Source organism: Mytilus galloprovincialis, chromosome 9, assembly GCF_965363235.1.
Source record: "Mytilus galloprovincialis chromosome 9, xbMytGall1.hap1.1, whole genome shotgun sequence".
NCBI classification, from domain to species: Eukaryota; Metazoa; Mollusca; class Bivalvia; order Mytilida; family Mytilidae; genus Mytilus; species Mytilus galloprovincialis.
In genome coordinates, this window is record NC_134846.1 from 41,774,766 (window position 1) to 41,791,680 (window position 16,915).

Here is a 16,915-nt window from a genome sequence, read left to right on the forward strand (position 1 = left end):
TACAGTACAAAATATGTGGAAAGTTAGAATGTCTCTTGCATAATAATAACATTAATCCTATCTTTCTTTGTGTAAGTCTTGAGTGTAGATATTAAGGTGGTACCTAACACTACAGGGAGATAACTCTGTAAAGTCAGCTTAACGTTTTAATTACGTTGTGTTGTAAAGGGAATATTAAGCTTCTCAATGATCAAAATTGCTATATAACCAGTGTAATTTTTCTGACAAAATGGTTAGTTCAAAATTTTTGAAATTTTTTATATTTTTGTTAAAGGGTCAAAGTAAATACTTTGACAAAATTTTATGAAAAATTAAACGAGCCAAATTAATTTTAGTGAAAGTGTTGGGTACCACCTTAAAGAAGTAAACATTTTCTCCAATGAATAATACTACATACATAACATACATCAATATTAGTTGTATTTTCTGGTTTATGTTTAATATACTAGTAGTTACAGGGATCACCACAGGCTATTTAAGGATGGTGCTCCTCCACTCATGAAATTTTAGTACCATCCTTGTATTTCTAGCACCAATTTTGATTTTCTCAGCACCACCATAAATTTAGAGATTAAGAGAAATAATTTGGAAAATTATTTAGAAGAATAAATTTAACACAGATAAACTGATAAAAGTTTTCATATTTTGACATGAATTAAAGATACCATAATAACCATATACATTTTTGTACACAAATTAATATGTACTTTAAACTTATTTCAAAAGGCATGAAAAAATATAATGATTAAAATAATCATTTAATAAGCTCCAACTTCAAAAATTAGTCTGTGGTGATCCCTTTCAGGAGTAATGATAATGGCAACATAATATAACCACAAAAATCGGTTTTAACTCAGGGTCTTGCACATAAGATAGTCTACTGCATTTATCAGTGTATGCTATGGAAGGATTAGCTTTTGATTATGTTCAATCTGCTGTCCGACAATTGTGATTTGACATCGTCTGGAAGAGGGTTGCCTTTTATGTTTAACGTTTCTAGTGAGTCCATAGCTTCTAGTCTCATAACATCTACTTCTACAAGAAAGCAAAAATCTGTTATGAAAAATTCAGTGATGAAATATTATAACTCAGTTGTCTTTTTACAAAGAAAACACCAATTTTATGTACACTGTAAATTCTCAATTCATGCATTTATGAATGTAATGTGCACATAATGATAAAAATGCTAGATTTGTGGCAATAGAGTATTATTATCATAACTTAAGTTGATATGATTATTGTAATATATTTCTACTGTTAGTCTGGTATATAAAAATCTATCCTCCACATTTCACTTCACATCTGTAATTATTCTGTAATAGCCCTATAAATTAACTGTTTACTTATAAAAACATTACACAAAATTCAGTGCCCGATTGGATTTGTTCATTTACATACATTTGATACATGTTCTAAAGGAATTAGAAGGAAAAAACATGGTTAAAAGACATTACCGGTAGATTTCATGGTTTAACAGATTCTGGATGCAGGTTTTTAGGTAATTTGTATTTTAATGTAGCATGGTTAGGCAGGTGTATAAAAATAACTGAAATAAAACAATTTCTACAAACCTGAGATACAGTTGCTATGCACATTTAATTGTTTAAGTTGAACACACTGAAACACAACTTGTGGTATTCTATCTAAGTTATTAGAAGAAGCATCTAAGTTTTGTAGTTCTTGGAGGTTTCTAAGTTCGTCTGGTAGTGTATGTAGTTTGTTTCCACTTATGTTCAATTCTGTAAAAAAGTAATACTGGTTACAAAACAATAGCAGCGGAACAATAATTGTTACAATGGTTACCATGCTCATACAGGTATGTGAAATAAATAATGTTCCTTGAATCTTCAAGACTTACCACAAGCCTAACCCAGACCAGTAAAAATGTTGTGGTGACAGTTTAATTTTCCTGAAATGAAGCCTCCCAGCCATATTATATATATAATTCGTCTAAAAAAAATAAACTTCAAATTTTATAAAGACTGATAATGTGATTTTCAAACATGTAAATCAAAAACATTTTGCTGCAGACTGCTGTAAATCAGGAAAATTCATTAAAAATGTATGCAAAGCAATACAGGAAGTCTGGCAAATACCTAAAAAAAAAATATCATTTGTGCATAATTAGGAGATAACTGTATTGTATTTTAAGCTTCGACGGCATCAATTGGGGATTTGATGGTCGCAAATTTAGTTTATTGGCGACACATTAGCGGAGACAGTAAACGGGTATCTGCGACCATCAAATCCCCAATTGATGCCGTCGGAGCTTAAAATGCAATATTGTTATCTCCATTTTAATGAAACTGACAGAAAACAACCTTAAAACATGTATCTAAAATCTGTCATATGCCGTCTGTGCTTGCGCGTACGTCCCATAGCATCAATTGTATGAAAATAAGTGACGTTATCCAATCAAAATGAATGTTACAAACGTTGTTTCATTAGAATTTAAAATTACAGGAGTTGTTTTCTTATACCCATTCACAAATATTTCATGCATGATCTAAGTGAAAGCTTTAACTACCAGTATATGAATATAACAATATTAACATGAATTAGATAACTATGATTTTAATGTAATAATTGTCTGCAATGCTAGTGGCTGTCTCAATATTGTTTATCAGATAAATTGAACCTGTCAAATGGCTAGTATTACAATAAAATGATCATTGCACCAACCACCTGCACCAGACAACTTTAAAAAAAAAGACTTACATCATAAACAGTCAAGGGTCTAACTTAAATAAGTTATTAGAGAAAAATAACATACATGTTTTATTGTGGGCTAAAATATCAAAAAACTGTGATAACATATGTATGTTACATGTTTCAAAGGGAAAATATACAACCTTTATTTTGTTAAAATTTTCTCTATTTTTATTGATATTATAATTTTCTTTATGTATACTAATCTTTGCCAAGATATAACAGCTCATAATTTATCAATCATGCATAGCACACCTATGTTATTACAGAAAATATATTCCTGCAATAACAAAAGGGTGTTATTACAGCTTCTCTATATCTCTTTAAAGGCTTTGCTCTGACTTGCATAACAATTTATTTCAATTCATTGTAAGAAATGATAATCAGAGCTTGAAATAACACGTTCTCATCTAAAATTAGAAATTCTCATATGCCACTTAACTTATTTTTGTGTGAAAAGGCTACAACATTTGGGATTATTGATATATTTCGCGTTAAAAACTCACTGTATAGCATTAACAATATTTGTTTGTCATTTTTTGGCAAGATTTGTGATCTTTCTTTGTAAATGCGAACCAAAATTTCATCATTTTATCATAAACCTTTTTCATAGGATGCTAGAATGAACTATTTTAACACCAAGGAAATAGTTCAAGTAAATAAACCTTAAAAAGATACTCATTCTGCATTTTTGTTATACTTTTATGTCATTTTTGAAATATATACATAACGTAGCATTTATCCATCTTTATTTCAGATGTTTCAATAAAAAGTATGCTAAATTAAGTCTTTTTTCTCTTACTTGTATTTGTCAGGTCTGTATGCCTGCATACAACTCTGGTGTATGCTAAAACCTCACTGTATGTGTATACTAGAATTTGTCAGGTCTGTATGCCAGCATACCGACCTGGTTAATGCTAAACTCTCACTCTATGCATATAAACGTATTTTTCAGGTCTGTATGCTAGCATACCAACCTGGTTAATGCTAAACTCTCACTCTATGCATATACCAGCATTTTTCATGTCTGTATGCTAGCATACCGACCTGGTTAATGCTAAACTCTCACTCTATGCACATCCTAGTATTTGTCAGGTCTGTATGCTAGCATACCGACCTGGTGTATGTTAAACTCTCACTCTATGCATATACTAGTATTTTTCAGGTATGTATGCTAGCATACCGACCTGGTTAATGCTAAACTTTCACTCTATGCATATACTAGCATTTTTCAGGTCTGTATGCTAGCATACCGACCTGGTTAATGCAAAACTCTCACTCTAAGCACATCCAAGTATTTGTCAGGTCTGTATGCTAGCATACCGACCTGGTGTATGTTAAACTCTCAATCTATCCTTATATACTAGTATTTGTCAGGTCTGTATGCTAGCATACCGACCTGGTGTATGTTGAACTCTAACTTTCTGCGTATATAAGTATTTGTCAGGTCTGTATTCCTGCATACAAATCTGGTGTATTTAGAACCTTTAATATATTTATTTTGGCATAGTTAAGGTCTGTATGCCTGTATACGAACCTGGGATATGTAAACCAATTTATTTTGGTTTTTTTTTTCTGCTAGGTACTTGTATGCCTGCATGGATTCTAAAATTTTATTCTGGATTCATGTTTGTATTGGCAAGTCTGTATGCCTGAATGCTAAGTATTTACTGAGTAGTAACATTTCTTATTTAATTATGTTTGCATACCTCCCTTAGAAAATAAGGAGATGTGTATGATTGTGAAATGAAAAGGTCGAATTACATGGATGTAAGGAATTACTTATGTATAGCCTTCAACTTCATTTGAATTTGAAAGAAAGCTCTTTTAAAATTCTTAACTGCAACACTCAGGGGTTTATTCCCGTATACTAACCCGCTTTTCAATAAACTCTTGTAAAACAATGGAGTTTATGGATTTGATTGTCGGCATACCAACATATAATCCTATACACATTGGAACATAAAAGTTTGCATATTTGTTTGACATTTTCAGTTCACGGTATTCTTGCATACAACACTGGTGTATGGTGAAAGCTTATTTTTCTTGCATGGATACATACAAGCTTTTATTGATTGCTTGTATACCAATCTATGTTTTTTGAATTGCAGTTTTACATACATTCTAGTATTGTCAAACCGAGCTGGTGTTCAGTAAGCTTGTGTTATTGTGTATGGTTTGCCCCAGTCTTAAATGTCTGCATATTTGGTGGCACTTATTAGATATTACGCAAGCTGAATGGTTTGCATTCTAACCAGCCTTATATTGTATTCATATTTTGAATTGCAAAACTATCATTTTTCATCATTCTCTAAGTTATAGACTTCAAGAGGGGCGAAAGATACCAGAGGAACAGTCAAACTCATAAATGGAAAATAAACTGACAACACCATGACATGAAATATACAAATTAAAGTACACAAGAAACAGCATAGAAAACAAACACAGTCTGAGCAACACGAACCCTAACCAAAAACTGGGGATGATCTCAGGTGCTCCAGAAGGGTACGCAGATACTGCTCCAAATGTCCAACAGTGGCACCGTCGGGTTGCTCATGTTTTTACAAACCCGATAACTAGCTTTATACAGTAAGTCAAATTCATGAAAAGAGAAGGGCATTGTAGTTTTGACGTGAGAAACATATATCCGATATCATCTGTGAAACGGTTATTCCATAACGGTCAACCAACTATATACTATGGTAACAATTGTGTATACACTGGAGTTGTAAAAACAAATCCTTCAACCAGGAAAGCCAAAGAATTGATGCCTTTTCTAGTGAAGCCATGCATACATTATTAGCAGGAACAGCAAAAAGACTGGTGTTGTTCATTGGTGTCATAGTTTTCTAGGAAGGCATTGGTTTAACCTATCCAGTCACTAAGAAGTGTTACAATTAAATTCATAAGCAACACATAAATAGTTACATGAAAGGTATAGCCAATGTTTGAAAAATGCTGAAACGAGAAATGGAAACTACATATTATATACATATATATACAGGAGCCTCTGGCCTTTGTTAGTCTTGTATTATTTTAATTTTAGTTTCTTGTGTACAATTTGGAAATTAGTATGGCGTTCATTATCACTGGACTAGTATATATTTGTTTAGGGGCCAGCTGAAGGACGTCTTCGGGTGCGGGAATTTCTCGCTACATTGAAGACCTGTTGGTGACCCTCTGCTGTTGTTTTTTATTTGGGCGGGTTGTTGTCTCTTTGACACATTCCCCATTTCCATTCTCAATTTTATTACACATGCGAGTAAATATTTTACACTTCACAAATTTAACATTGATGTGGCGTGGTCAACTACATCAAAGATTTGATGGTCAATTATACTTAATTTGTTGAATGATCTTTCATCTTGATTATTAAATGTGACAGTTTGCATGTACGGTACATTAGTTGCACAGTAGAATTGTAATAACATTTGGACGTTTATCAAAGCAAGGTTTAATGTAATTTAAGGACAGTGGTTCATAGCACGATTTTGTAAGAAACTTTTTGCATTGATCACTTATATTGGTGTAGTAGCTTGAAGTATCAATTAAGTTGCGATATAGATTATAATGAAGTAACATGTTGTTTTATAGAGTTGGAACTAAGTAACGTTTTGTATTGGAATTTATAACTGTGAACCTGGGCTGTGAACCTGTTAAATATATCGTATATACATGTACATGTGATTAAACATGTGAACATTAAACAGACTTCGTTACTAGTATATAGACGGTAGTGTGTCTATATATATATATATATATATATATATATATATATATATATATATATATATATATATATATTTGGTGAAATATTTAATAGCTATTTCCTTATGTAAACGGGCAAGAAGGATTAGATCCCAGATACATATATCCAAAATAATGACTGTCCAAAATACACAGAACAAAGACCCGTTTAGCGTTACATTTATATCACAATTACTGATTTTAAAGTTTATATGAACTAAGGGTTCTTTATAGTGGTTGAATTGAACTCGTTCCCTTGAAAAACAAATTGTCGCCATGCATGTGATTGATTGAAGATCAATGAAATATGTCATTTCCTTAGTAACATTCATTTTTCCAATTTGAACACTCTTGACAAATAGACAAGATGCAAATTATTGCAAGTACATAGTCAGTGATTTATTTAAGTACTTCATCTTGACAGTCGCTGCATGATTTTCAAAAAAAAAAAATAACTTACAAGGCCAAGACGACACCCTACTGACGAAGTGGTTGTCTTAAAAGTTTACATTACAGCAATTTTGCGCCTGTCCTAACTTGTAGCAAGGAACCTCTGGCCTTTTTTTTTCTTATAATGAATTTTGCGCAATAATTGCATGCTTTGTAAATGACACAAAAATGGAAACAAACTACAAAACCTGCAAGACACAGACATTAATATACTTAATTTTTTTCAAATTGTCGAGTAAAAAATGCTGCTTTTCAGAAACGATCTTTAGTGCCAGGAAACGCGCAGAATGCAGGATTTTAACGCTATGAACCCCAGAGCTTCTGGGGGCCTTGAGCGGCCCCCATACCCTCTGCCGTAAGACGCTGGCGGAACACTTCCGTGTCCCCATGTCTAATTTGCCAAAAAACGTACCATTACTTATGGGCCTGCTACGCCTATGTATTAGTGAAATAAAGTATCTGAAATATCTTAAAAAAGATCTTCATAAATTACCCTGTTACAGTATTGATTTAAACAGTCTAGTGGCGGATTAAGATATTTTCATAAAGGGGGAGGGGGTTCCAGCCAAGGTTCAGTAATTCCTATATACTAAGTAATCAACCAAATTTTTCCCACAAAAGGGGGACAGGTACCTTTTGTATCCGCCTATGGGACCCAACATGAAAAATAAGAAATAATAATGTATAAAAATAACCACAACGGTTAAATGAAATCGTGAAAAATGTACAAAAACAGCTAGGTTTACTTACCATAAATATATCCGACATTCTGTTTTGCTTCTGGTTTATTCAAATCAAGATAATAAAGCGTATTTTTGTCCATTTTCTTCTCCGTGAGGGTAACTCCTTCATTGATCATTCAAATTGTTTACATTTATAAATGACGTCATCTAGATGGAGTGCGTGACTCAGCAGATAAATAGTCCTTTTTTCTTTGACTTTTTAATAATTACCAATACCAAGTATAAACAAAACAGGTTGTTTTGTAATCAATTGCTATTATTCTAACATCAGTACTGCTAAGTAACTTGTGTAAGTCAAGGCTATCCGTCTAAATCCCTCCGCCTCACGTCAGAAGGTCCCTGACGTCATATAAATGTTTGTCAACAACTTCGAACTTGGAACCTTGTACAAATTATGATCGCCTCATTTTTCCGTAATTTTAATTTGCAAACAAAACAGATAACTGCTAGGTCAATAAATCGATCATAGTCATGGAACTTAAGAATTGGTTTTCATTTATAGATTTACAACAGTGAACGCTTTACCGGTTTGCCTTGCAAATTAACCGGCGCTTTTCTGTTTACCAACGGGAGAAAATAAAAAGGTCAGTGGTAGCCTAGTTTTAAAAAAAAAACTTGAAATCGGCAATAAAGTAAAACCACAACTATACTGACGTAAAGGATTTTTTTAAACACCCAGGTTCGTATGCTATCATACAGACCTGTGAAATACAACATCTGATTCAATATTTGCTGTTCTGCATACACCAGGTGCGTATGCTAGCATACATACCTGAGAAATACAATGTATTAATTAAATGTAGACATTAGCATACACCAGGTACGTATGCTAGCATACAGGCCTGAGAAATGCAAGTTAATTTATTACAATTCAGTTCAGCATACACCAGGTGTTAAATATGCCAGATTCACGATTTCCAAGTGCTCGATAAAATAAAAATGTGTTTTTTCCTTTATTTTTCTCTTTTTGCATAAGTTTGTCTTATGAGCAATAATTCGACCTATTTGAGTACGAATTATGACAAATTACCGTTAATGAGAATTTCTAATTTTAGATGAGAACGTGTTCAATGAGGCACTGTGCAAGATTCCAAGTGTCTCATTTACTCTCATATAGTAAGTTACATGCTTGTAATAACTAAGCCTTGTTATTATAGCTTAGTTTGCCCATAACATGCATAAAGGCCTTGTCTGATTGATTTACCATCATGGTTGATCAAACTCTTATTAATGGAATTAGAAAATTTGCTATGAAGGTAATATATTAAACTACTGTGCAAAGTTTTAAGAATTCCCAAGTGCCCATTACATGCATTAAAGATAAAGTAACTATGATATATTTAACTGATAACAAACATATGTTATTACAGATTAAGGGAAAAAAAACTCTTGAAAGTGTCTGTAATAACACATGCATGTTATTTTTCTCTGATAACTTATTTAAGTTATACCCTTGACTGATAAAGATAGGCAAAAAAAGAACAACACTCACATATCTAGTTATCCTGTCCTGAAACAGACACACATTGGAGTGGATCTAAATTAGTCCTACATGTCTTATATACTTTTTTTCCTATAAAGACCATAATAAGGAATACATGTACATTGTACATGTAGTTAGACATTTTTGAATTTCTATTGTCTTTTTAGGGGAAAAGTTCCCACAGAGATTTCACATGCATGTAAATGTATTACATAATTTTAGAGGCCTTGTCAAGAACTATGATGCTGTATTCCTTCCATAACATATGTATGTATTTTTAGTAAAGAATAACAGTACAAACTTTTTTTATTTTTATGATAATTACCTGTTATTTTTGAAAATTTAGAACAGATCTTTTTGGGGAGACTTTGTAGCAAGTTTTGTGATAAATCACAGCTTTGAACTGTGATGTCTTTCATCATCATATAAACTGCATCAGGTATCTGTGTAAGTGCACAATCTGATAAATCTAAAACAAATAAAAAGATTTAAAACTGACGAAGATTGTCCATCATTAATGATCATGTTAATTCATAATAAAAAAATATATATATGGGCAGGAATTCGCTAGTGAAATTTTAGGGTCAATAGTGTTTATTCAATTAAAAAATAAAGAAATCATGCAAATATGGAGAATAAACATTGTTTAAATATCAAAGTGGGTTAGTCTTTATTGCCAAATGCAAAAAAAATTGATCCAATTAAAAAAATCAACAAAAAATCAGCACTTGTTATGTGCTGGTAGTTGAAAACTGTAGACAAAAAGTGTGACATTTCTGCAGTGGCAAAACCCCTAGTCATATTTAGAATATGCCTGAAGAATTGTTCTACTATAATAGTTGAAAATCAACTGCAAAATGATCCATCTATCATTTAGAAACCCCATTTTGTACAGAATCCGATTATTGCTGCAAATAAAATACGTTTGAAAATGGACAAGTGCATGTAACTTTTCCCGTCAACAAATGTTACATGCACCTTTTCATTAGCTGATTAGCTTTGGAAACAAGTTATTGGTCCAGCATGGCAAATTTTGAAAGGTGTCAACAATGGGTACAATTTGGATTTCATGATTTTTATCAATCAACTGAAGTTTGAAAAATATATAGAAGGTAAGAAAATTTATTTCATTTTCGTGTCAACATGGTCAATACTGCCCAATAATACTCAACTTTTTATAACAGTTGTATACTTTTTATAGTAAGCATTACCATAATTATTTTTTTCACATTTCAACCCACTGACAATTACATTAAAATGTGGCTTTGTCATCTTTCACACTAGGCATATACTAGTGATCAAGCAGATGATAAGAGAGTGGGACCAGGTTAATTTGACCTCACAATGAAGTGTTACATGCACTTTCTGTGTAAATCAGGTTCTTTGATAATGATGTGTGACTTGCTTTGCAATTTTGTCAAAAAATATAAGTTTATCTTGTATTTAAACAGGTTTGACCCTTACGATATTCATTTTATTGCTGTAGAGATTTCTGTACATAACATTGACACGAAAATATTTACAAAGGAAAGGTGTCTATGATACATGCAAAAGCTTTTTTTTGTACGGTTTGCCTTATCAATCTAATTTTTTACATGAAATACCACAGATTAATTGCCAATTTGAATAACTATTACTTGTATTCATTCTCAGCATTATAAAGATAACTGGCCACTTAATTTGAAATCATAAAATGTAACATTGACACCAGAATAAAAACAATATTACTTTATTACACTTAAAGCATAATTGGCCAGTGCATAATATTAAATCAAATGTAAATTTATGCTGAATTCTTAACAGAGAAGTTGTTGATCTTTCTTGATTTCTAGACTTTACAATATTTACTTGTAATTTTTATCGTTTAAAGGCATGTAACATTGACACATCTTCTGCGTCCAGGTTACATGCTACAACCTAATAAATGTGCATACAATTATTCAATCAATAAAATCTTGTTGAAATTTAAATTTGCTTCATTAAAATGATATTAAAGAAATAAATGAGTTTTAATTATTTGTGTTTATTTTTTTCCTGATTGACTAGCAATTTTTCCTCATCATTTGTTGGTGTTCCTGTCAATGTTACATACATAACTCAGAATTATAATGTTTTAAAAGCATTGATTTCCAAACTTCTGTTATGAGCTTTAAAATGAGTTTATCTGAGTTTATAAATGACTAACATCTGAAATATTGTCATCACACAATTTCTTTGATGCTCCTATGATAACTTTATGAGTAACATGGACTACGATTTTTGTATCAGGTCTTTTTTGTGTTACATGAGAAGATTTTACTGTCTTGAAATCAACAGTTAATCTAATTTTTGATATTCAAAGTTATTATTATGATACCTATTTTAAAAAACAATGTATAAAGTAAACCCAAATTAAACTTTTTTCATTAAGAAATTGTGTATGTAACATTGACAGTCTATTATTTAGACTTTTACATGTTCAGGCCAGTGTTACATGGGTAAACAAAACTTACTGCCATATGGAGCTATTATCTTATTTTTATTTTACAAAATTAAAGCGTTTTCATGTTTTCCTGTTTAATTTGTCTTTTGACACTAGTTAGTAACATTGACATGATTGACAACAATATTTTGTGTCAAGATTTTTTTATGTTACATGCAAAGGTATTACTTCCTTAAAGTCAGACATTTATATAACATTTTATAACCTAAATGATTAATTAGATATTACTGGGCAGCAATTATATTATTTCTCCAAAGTTGACTATTAAGCACACCACTTTCATCTTCTGGTCTTCATGTATGTAACATTGACATACAACCTTTTACTTTTCTGTCAATGTTACACGCATGAACAGAACTGATAACATTTACTTACTCCTTTGCTCTATAAAGAGATTATTGATAATTTAACTTGTTTTACCACCATCAAACTTCATCTTTATTTCTAAATATAGATATTCTTTTTAGAGGTGTATTTTCAAAATTGGTGTCGGTCTTGAAAATTTACATGCAATTTTTAATAAAAAAAAATCTACAGGCAATATAAACCTAAGAAAGAAAAAGATGATCAGCAATAAATGTGATGAAGAAAACTCTCAGGAAGATGCTGCAAAAAGATACTGTCCCTGTCAACCAGTCAGATGGTGATGTCCCTGGCAGCCAGACAGATGGTGATGTCCCTGTCAGCCTGGAAGATGGTGATGTACATATCAGTCAATCAGTTAGTTGGTGATGTTCCTGTCAGTCAGTCAGTCTGTGATGTTCTTGTAAGCCAGTCAGAGGGTAATGTCCCTGTCAGCCAACAGATGGTGATGTCCTAGTCAGCCTGGCAGATGGTGATGTTCATATTAGTCTGTCAGTTGGTGATGTTCCTGTCAGTCAGTCATATGGTGATGTTCCTGTCAGCCAGTCAGATGGTGATGTCCCTGTCAGCCAGTCAGATGGTGATGTCCCTTTCAGCTTGTCAGATGGTGATAACCCTATCAGCCTGGCAGATTATGATGTCTGTGTTAGCCAGTCTGATACGGTCCCTATTAGTGAGTCAGGTGGTGACGGTCCTTTCAGCCAGTCAGATAGTAGTTCTGTGTCAGAAAACCAGATGATGGTGACTGTGTATGCAGACATACTAGTGATCTCCAATTTGACCATTCTACAGCAGTGTAGAAGATAGTTATTTCAAAATCTAATTTATTTATCCCTTTTCATTCACCAGTCAACACATGTATCATGTGTATTTACTGATGCTCATTATAGAAATCATGAGGAATTCAATTTGTAACATTTTTTTTTAATTGTTATGCCAATAATTGACATTCCAGAATATCTTTTGCATTATAAGAGGTTCAGGCTCCTTCTGATTTCAAAATAATAATAATAAACTCATCATGGATACCAGAATTGAAATTTTGTAGGCAGAAACGCTTTTCGTTTACAAAAGACTATTCAGTGACGCTAATGAAACAAAAAAGTAAAAGAAGGCCAAATAAAGTTGAAAACAGGACTATGGTCTAATGGGTGTTGGTTTTCTCTTCTGAATTGTTTTACACTGGTCATTATGGGGCCCTTTAAATTGTGGCTTCCTGTAGTTTAGGTAACAAGTTTTCAAGATGAAATGGCATTGAAAAATCGAAACAAGATATTTGAGAGTTTCTATATTATTGTAAATTTTATAATCTATGCATGGATTTTGGTTCTGATTGAGGGTAGATTAATTGTGTTTTGCTTTTATCTTTTTTTCAGATAGATAGTTGAAGATGTTGGAGACAGAAAACAAGAAACAAGAAACTTGTTTTGAATATTTTAATGTTTGAAATAAAATTTATTGTTTAAACCTTAAAAAGTTATCATAAATGTAAGATTAACCAGCAGAAATAAAACGAGATATAGGGTAATATGTCTATCAGACAACAACCTCAAAGATGAAACCCAAATTGTTCTTTATAGAAGTTATGTAAACGATTGAAAATAAGATTCTCAATAAATGCAGCTGTATCAACCTCTCGTAGATTTGTCCATATTTTGTCTTGGTTTTTCATACTATTAGATTTAAGTGTAACTGTGTCACATGAATGAGGGATACATGTAATCATTTTGTACCCTTACTTTGTCAGTATTAGTTATTGAGTGAGAAACTTCGTGGATGCTGATGGTTGTGTGGTTGTCTTCTTATCAATCTCATCCCTGTGCATAAAAAAAACGGGTTGCTTACTTACTGATATAAAAATGTTTCATGTTGTGGAAATTTTGGATGATTCCTTCATCAATTGATCTATCTTTGGTCTTAATTTTATTTTTCTGGTTATTTTGACATTTGAATATCGTTTAATTTAGCCTTCCATATTGTACCACCATGAACAAACATAACTACTGATATACATGTAGTTAGAAAATATGTTTGCTGTCTGAAATTTAGGTGAATGGTTTTGGTATTAACCACTATTTAAATAATATCATATATGAGAAATGTGGCAGTATAATTGTATAATTTACATTCAGATGGTTGTTTGGAGGCTTTTTATATCTTTTAAGATCAATTCTGGCATGGTTCATTATTCATATTTTTTGTGTCCACGTTACATGCAACATTTAAGTCACTATTTTATGACAGAAATGAGATAATTGCAAAAATATTAATACAATTTTTTAATGTGAGGGTAACACAATGAAAAAGAGCCTTTACATGTTCAGAAAGAAAATGATTCTTACTGTATTTATCTCTAAAACATTGCATGTAACATTGACAGAAAAGTAGAGGAAACTTGCTTTCACAAAATTTCTGAAAGAAATGAAAATATAAATTTTAGAGTTTTGATGATTGACAATGTTTTGTGATCAATATATATGATATTGAATGTTGAATAAGTTAAGGAATCATTAATCTCAATTTGGAAAAAGTGTCCATGTTACATGCTCCAAATGTATTATTTGCTTTGGTTCCAAACTGACGCAAGTTTAAAAATGATTTTTCTGGTTACAAATAGAAGGACACCATTTGTAGCAATAATTTGTAACAAATTTAGAAGCTTATAATGATTTTTATTTTTTTCTTACAATGTCACACTAAAGTAGCATTAGCGAATTCCTGCCCATATATATATATATATCATGTATATTAGTTTACAATTCATGGAGTTTTATAAAGGTCAGTCTGACTAACATGACTAAAGCCAGTCCAACTATTCACTTAATTTTTACAATAAATGTTTATAAAGTATAAATTTGCTGTTATCAAGGTCATGATGGTGTTAATCATGTTAATGGGATATCTTTCGAATTTTACATCAAGAAATTAAAAATGAGCATGGTGGGGGTTGGTTGAAAACAAAACTTAACAAGTGAAACTGTGAGCTACTGCTCACTGATGATACCCCCGCCGCAAGTGGATAATATTAGTTGTGTAAAAATATGCAAGTGTTCGGTAAACAGGAAGTTGTCGAGTGTTGAATCTGAAAACGCATCACTGATATAGCTGACTTATATTAACCCTTAAACCAAATTTCAGAAATCCTTGTATTGTAGTTCCTGAGAGAAATGTGACGAAAAATTTTCAACTTGGCTATCATGTGTAAAATCAAACAAGTGTTCGGTAAACAGGAAGTTGTTGAGTGATGAATCTGAAAACGCATCACACGATATAGCTGACTTAATATTATCAAGCCTGAAACCAAATTTCAGAAATCCTGGTAGTGTAGTTCCTGAGAAAAATGTGACGAAAAATATTCATGGGACGGACGGACTGACTGACTGACAGACTGATGGAATGACGGAAGGACAGACAGAGGTAAAACAGTATACCCCCCTTTTTTTCAAAGCAGGGGTATAATGACAAAAGAGATGATTTAAGCTTTCCAATTGTGAACTTTACATTTCTATGTAGCAACATTCCAGCAGCGCTTTTAATATGGAATAGATCTCCCAATTGAAACAACATTTGTGGGCTTCTATTTCCTATCATTATTTCTGTGTTAGAGAGGGTTGTTTGCCACAAGGCAACTATTAAACCAAGAGTTCCAAATGATAAAGTTGAAATCAAACCTTTGTAAAATTTATGAACTCCATCACGAGTTGGTTGAACCTTATGAAATATCTGTTTCACCAATGATATCTGATATATCTTCTAAATGTTGTAACTACAATCCTGTTCCTTTTTCACGAATGTGACCCACTGAAGTATACTATATTCCAGTTTTGTAATAACATGAGCAACATAGCATTGGTGCAACAGGTGAAGCAGGATCTGCTTACCCTTCAGGAGCACCTTACATCATCCCCATTTTTTGATGGGGTTTGTCTTGCCTGGTCTTTGGTCCTCTATGTTGTCTATTGTGTACTCATGTTCGTCTTTTTTTTTTTGGCCATGGCGTTGTCAGTTTATTGAGGATGATAATGGGTGTACCTTCATGACATTAACAGTAAAAATTCTTGCAAAATGACGTTAACTGTTATTTTTGGTGCATGACGATAAAATGTACACTTTCTTTTAGCCGATAAAAATATTGACTGATTTTGACAAATCATGTTAAATATATCTCAACATTGACGGCAACTATAAATATTTAAGACCTCTGACAAATCACGATAAGGATGATTTGACGAATTACGGTAAAATTTTAACTAATTTGACGCTTACCTACCAGCCTACGGTAGTTGAAAATGACCAACTGACAAATTAGGGTAAAATTTTAACCAATTTGAAGATAACGGTTGTGAAAATGACCATTTGAAGACTGTCAGTAAAGGGCATTACTACCCTCTTTATTGGACTATGGGTTTGAATGTCCTTAGTTACCTGTAAGATCATTGCTCATATGGAAGGATCCTATCCTTTTTTATTATATATACATACTTTGCCCGTCTTGTATTCAACAGATTTTCTAACTTCGTGCCCTCCCTTTCACAGGTAACACCTGCCCTGCCTTATATAAGTTAAGTCTATGTACTCAAAATTGCCGATTGGAATTTTCATTTGTAATGTTAAGTGGACACCACACTGTGACACAGCCAAGACAACATTGTCTTTCATATCGTATCATTTCTCATGAAACATTACCTACCCAATTTTCCATTTTCTTGTGCTTCTCGTAGCCTATTGACTACCTTCGCAACCCCGTCTCCCATTCAGATATACAAGGTTTTCAAAAAATACTTTCACGTGTACTACTGTCAAAATTTGTTTTCGATTTGACGCTTATATCTTCGAAAAAAATATATTTTAAAAATATGTTTAAAAGATTATATAAAAATAAACTAATAAATTGAATTTTAGATGGCTAAAACCATGTTATCTTGATAAAACTAACAA

The 16,915-nt window shown here is 32.3% G+C and overlaps 1 protein-coding gene across 1 annotated transcript; it reads right to left on the bottom strand.

Annotated features, from left to right (window-relative positions):
- Positions 1-275: 275 nt before the first annotated feature.
- On the bottom strand, positions 276-16,818 carry LOC143045020 (leucine-rich repeat-containing protein 20-like). Its single transcript, XM_076217298.1, has 4 exons — positions 16,668-16,818; positions 9,458-9,601; positions 1,572-1,739; positions 276-1,035 (listed from the first exon to the last, which is right to left on the bottom strand). Exons 1-4 carry the CDS (start codon positions 16,729-16,731, stop codon positions 911-913), a joined length of 501 nt encoding a protein of 166 aa, XP_076073413.1. The 5' UTR covers positions 16,732-16,818; the 3' UTR covers positions 276-910.
- Between the last annotated feature and the right edge of the window lie 97 nt (positions 16,819-16,915).

Excerpts from the sequence above, each read along its gene's own strand:
- LOC143045020 (XM_076217298.1), bottom strand. The coding sequence starts at position 16,731 with ATGGGAGACGGGGTTGCGAAGGTAGTCAATAGGCTACGAGAAGCACAA. Across the intron at positions 1,740-9,457 it reads TAAATTTTCAAAAATAACAG|AATTGAACATAAGTGGAAAC; the intron begins GTAATTATCATA and ends ACTTTTTTACAG. Across the intron at positions 1,036-1,571 it reads GCATAGCAACTGTATCTCAG|AAGTAGATGTTATGAGACTA; the intron begins GTTTGTAGAAAT and ends GCTTTCTTGTAG.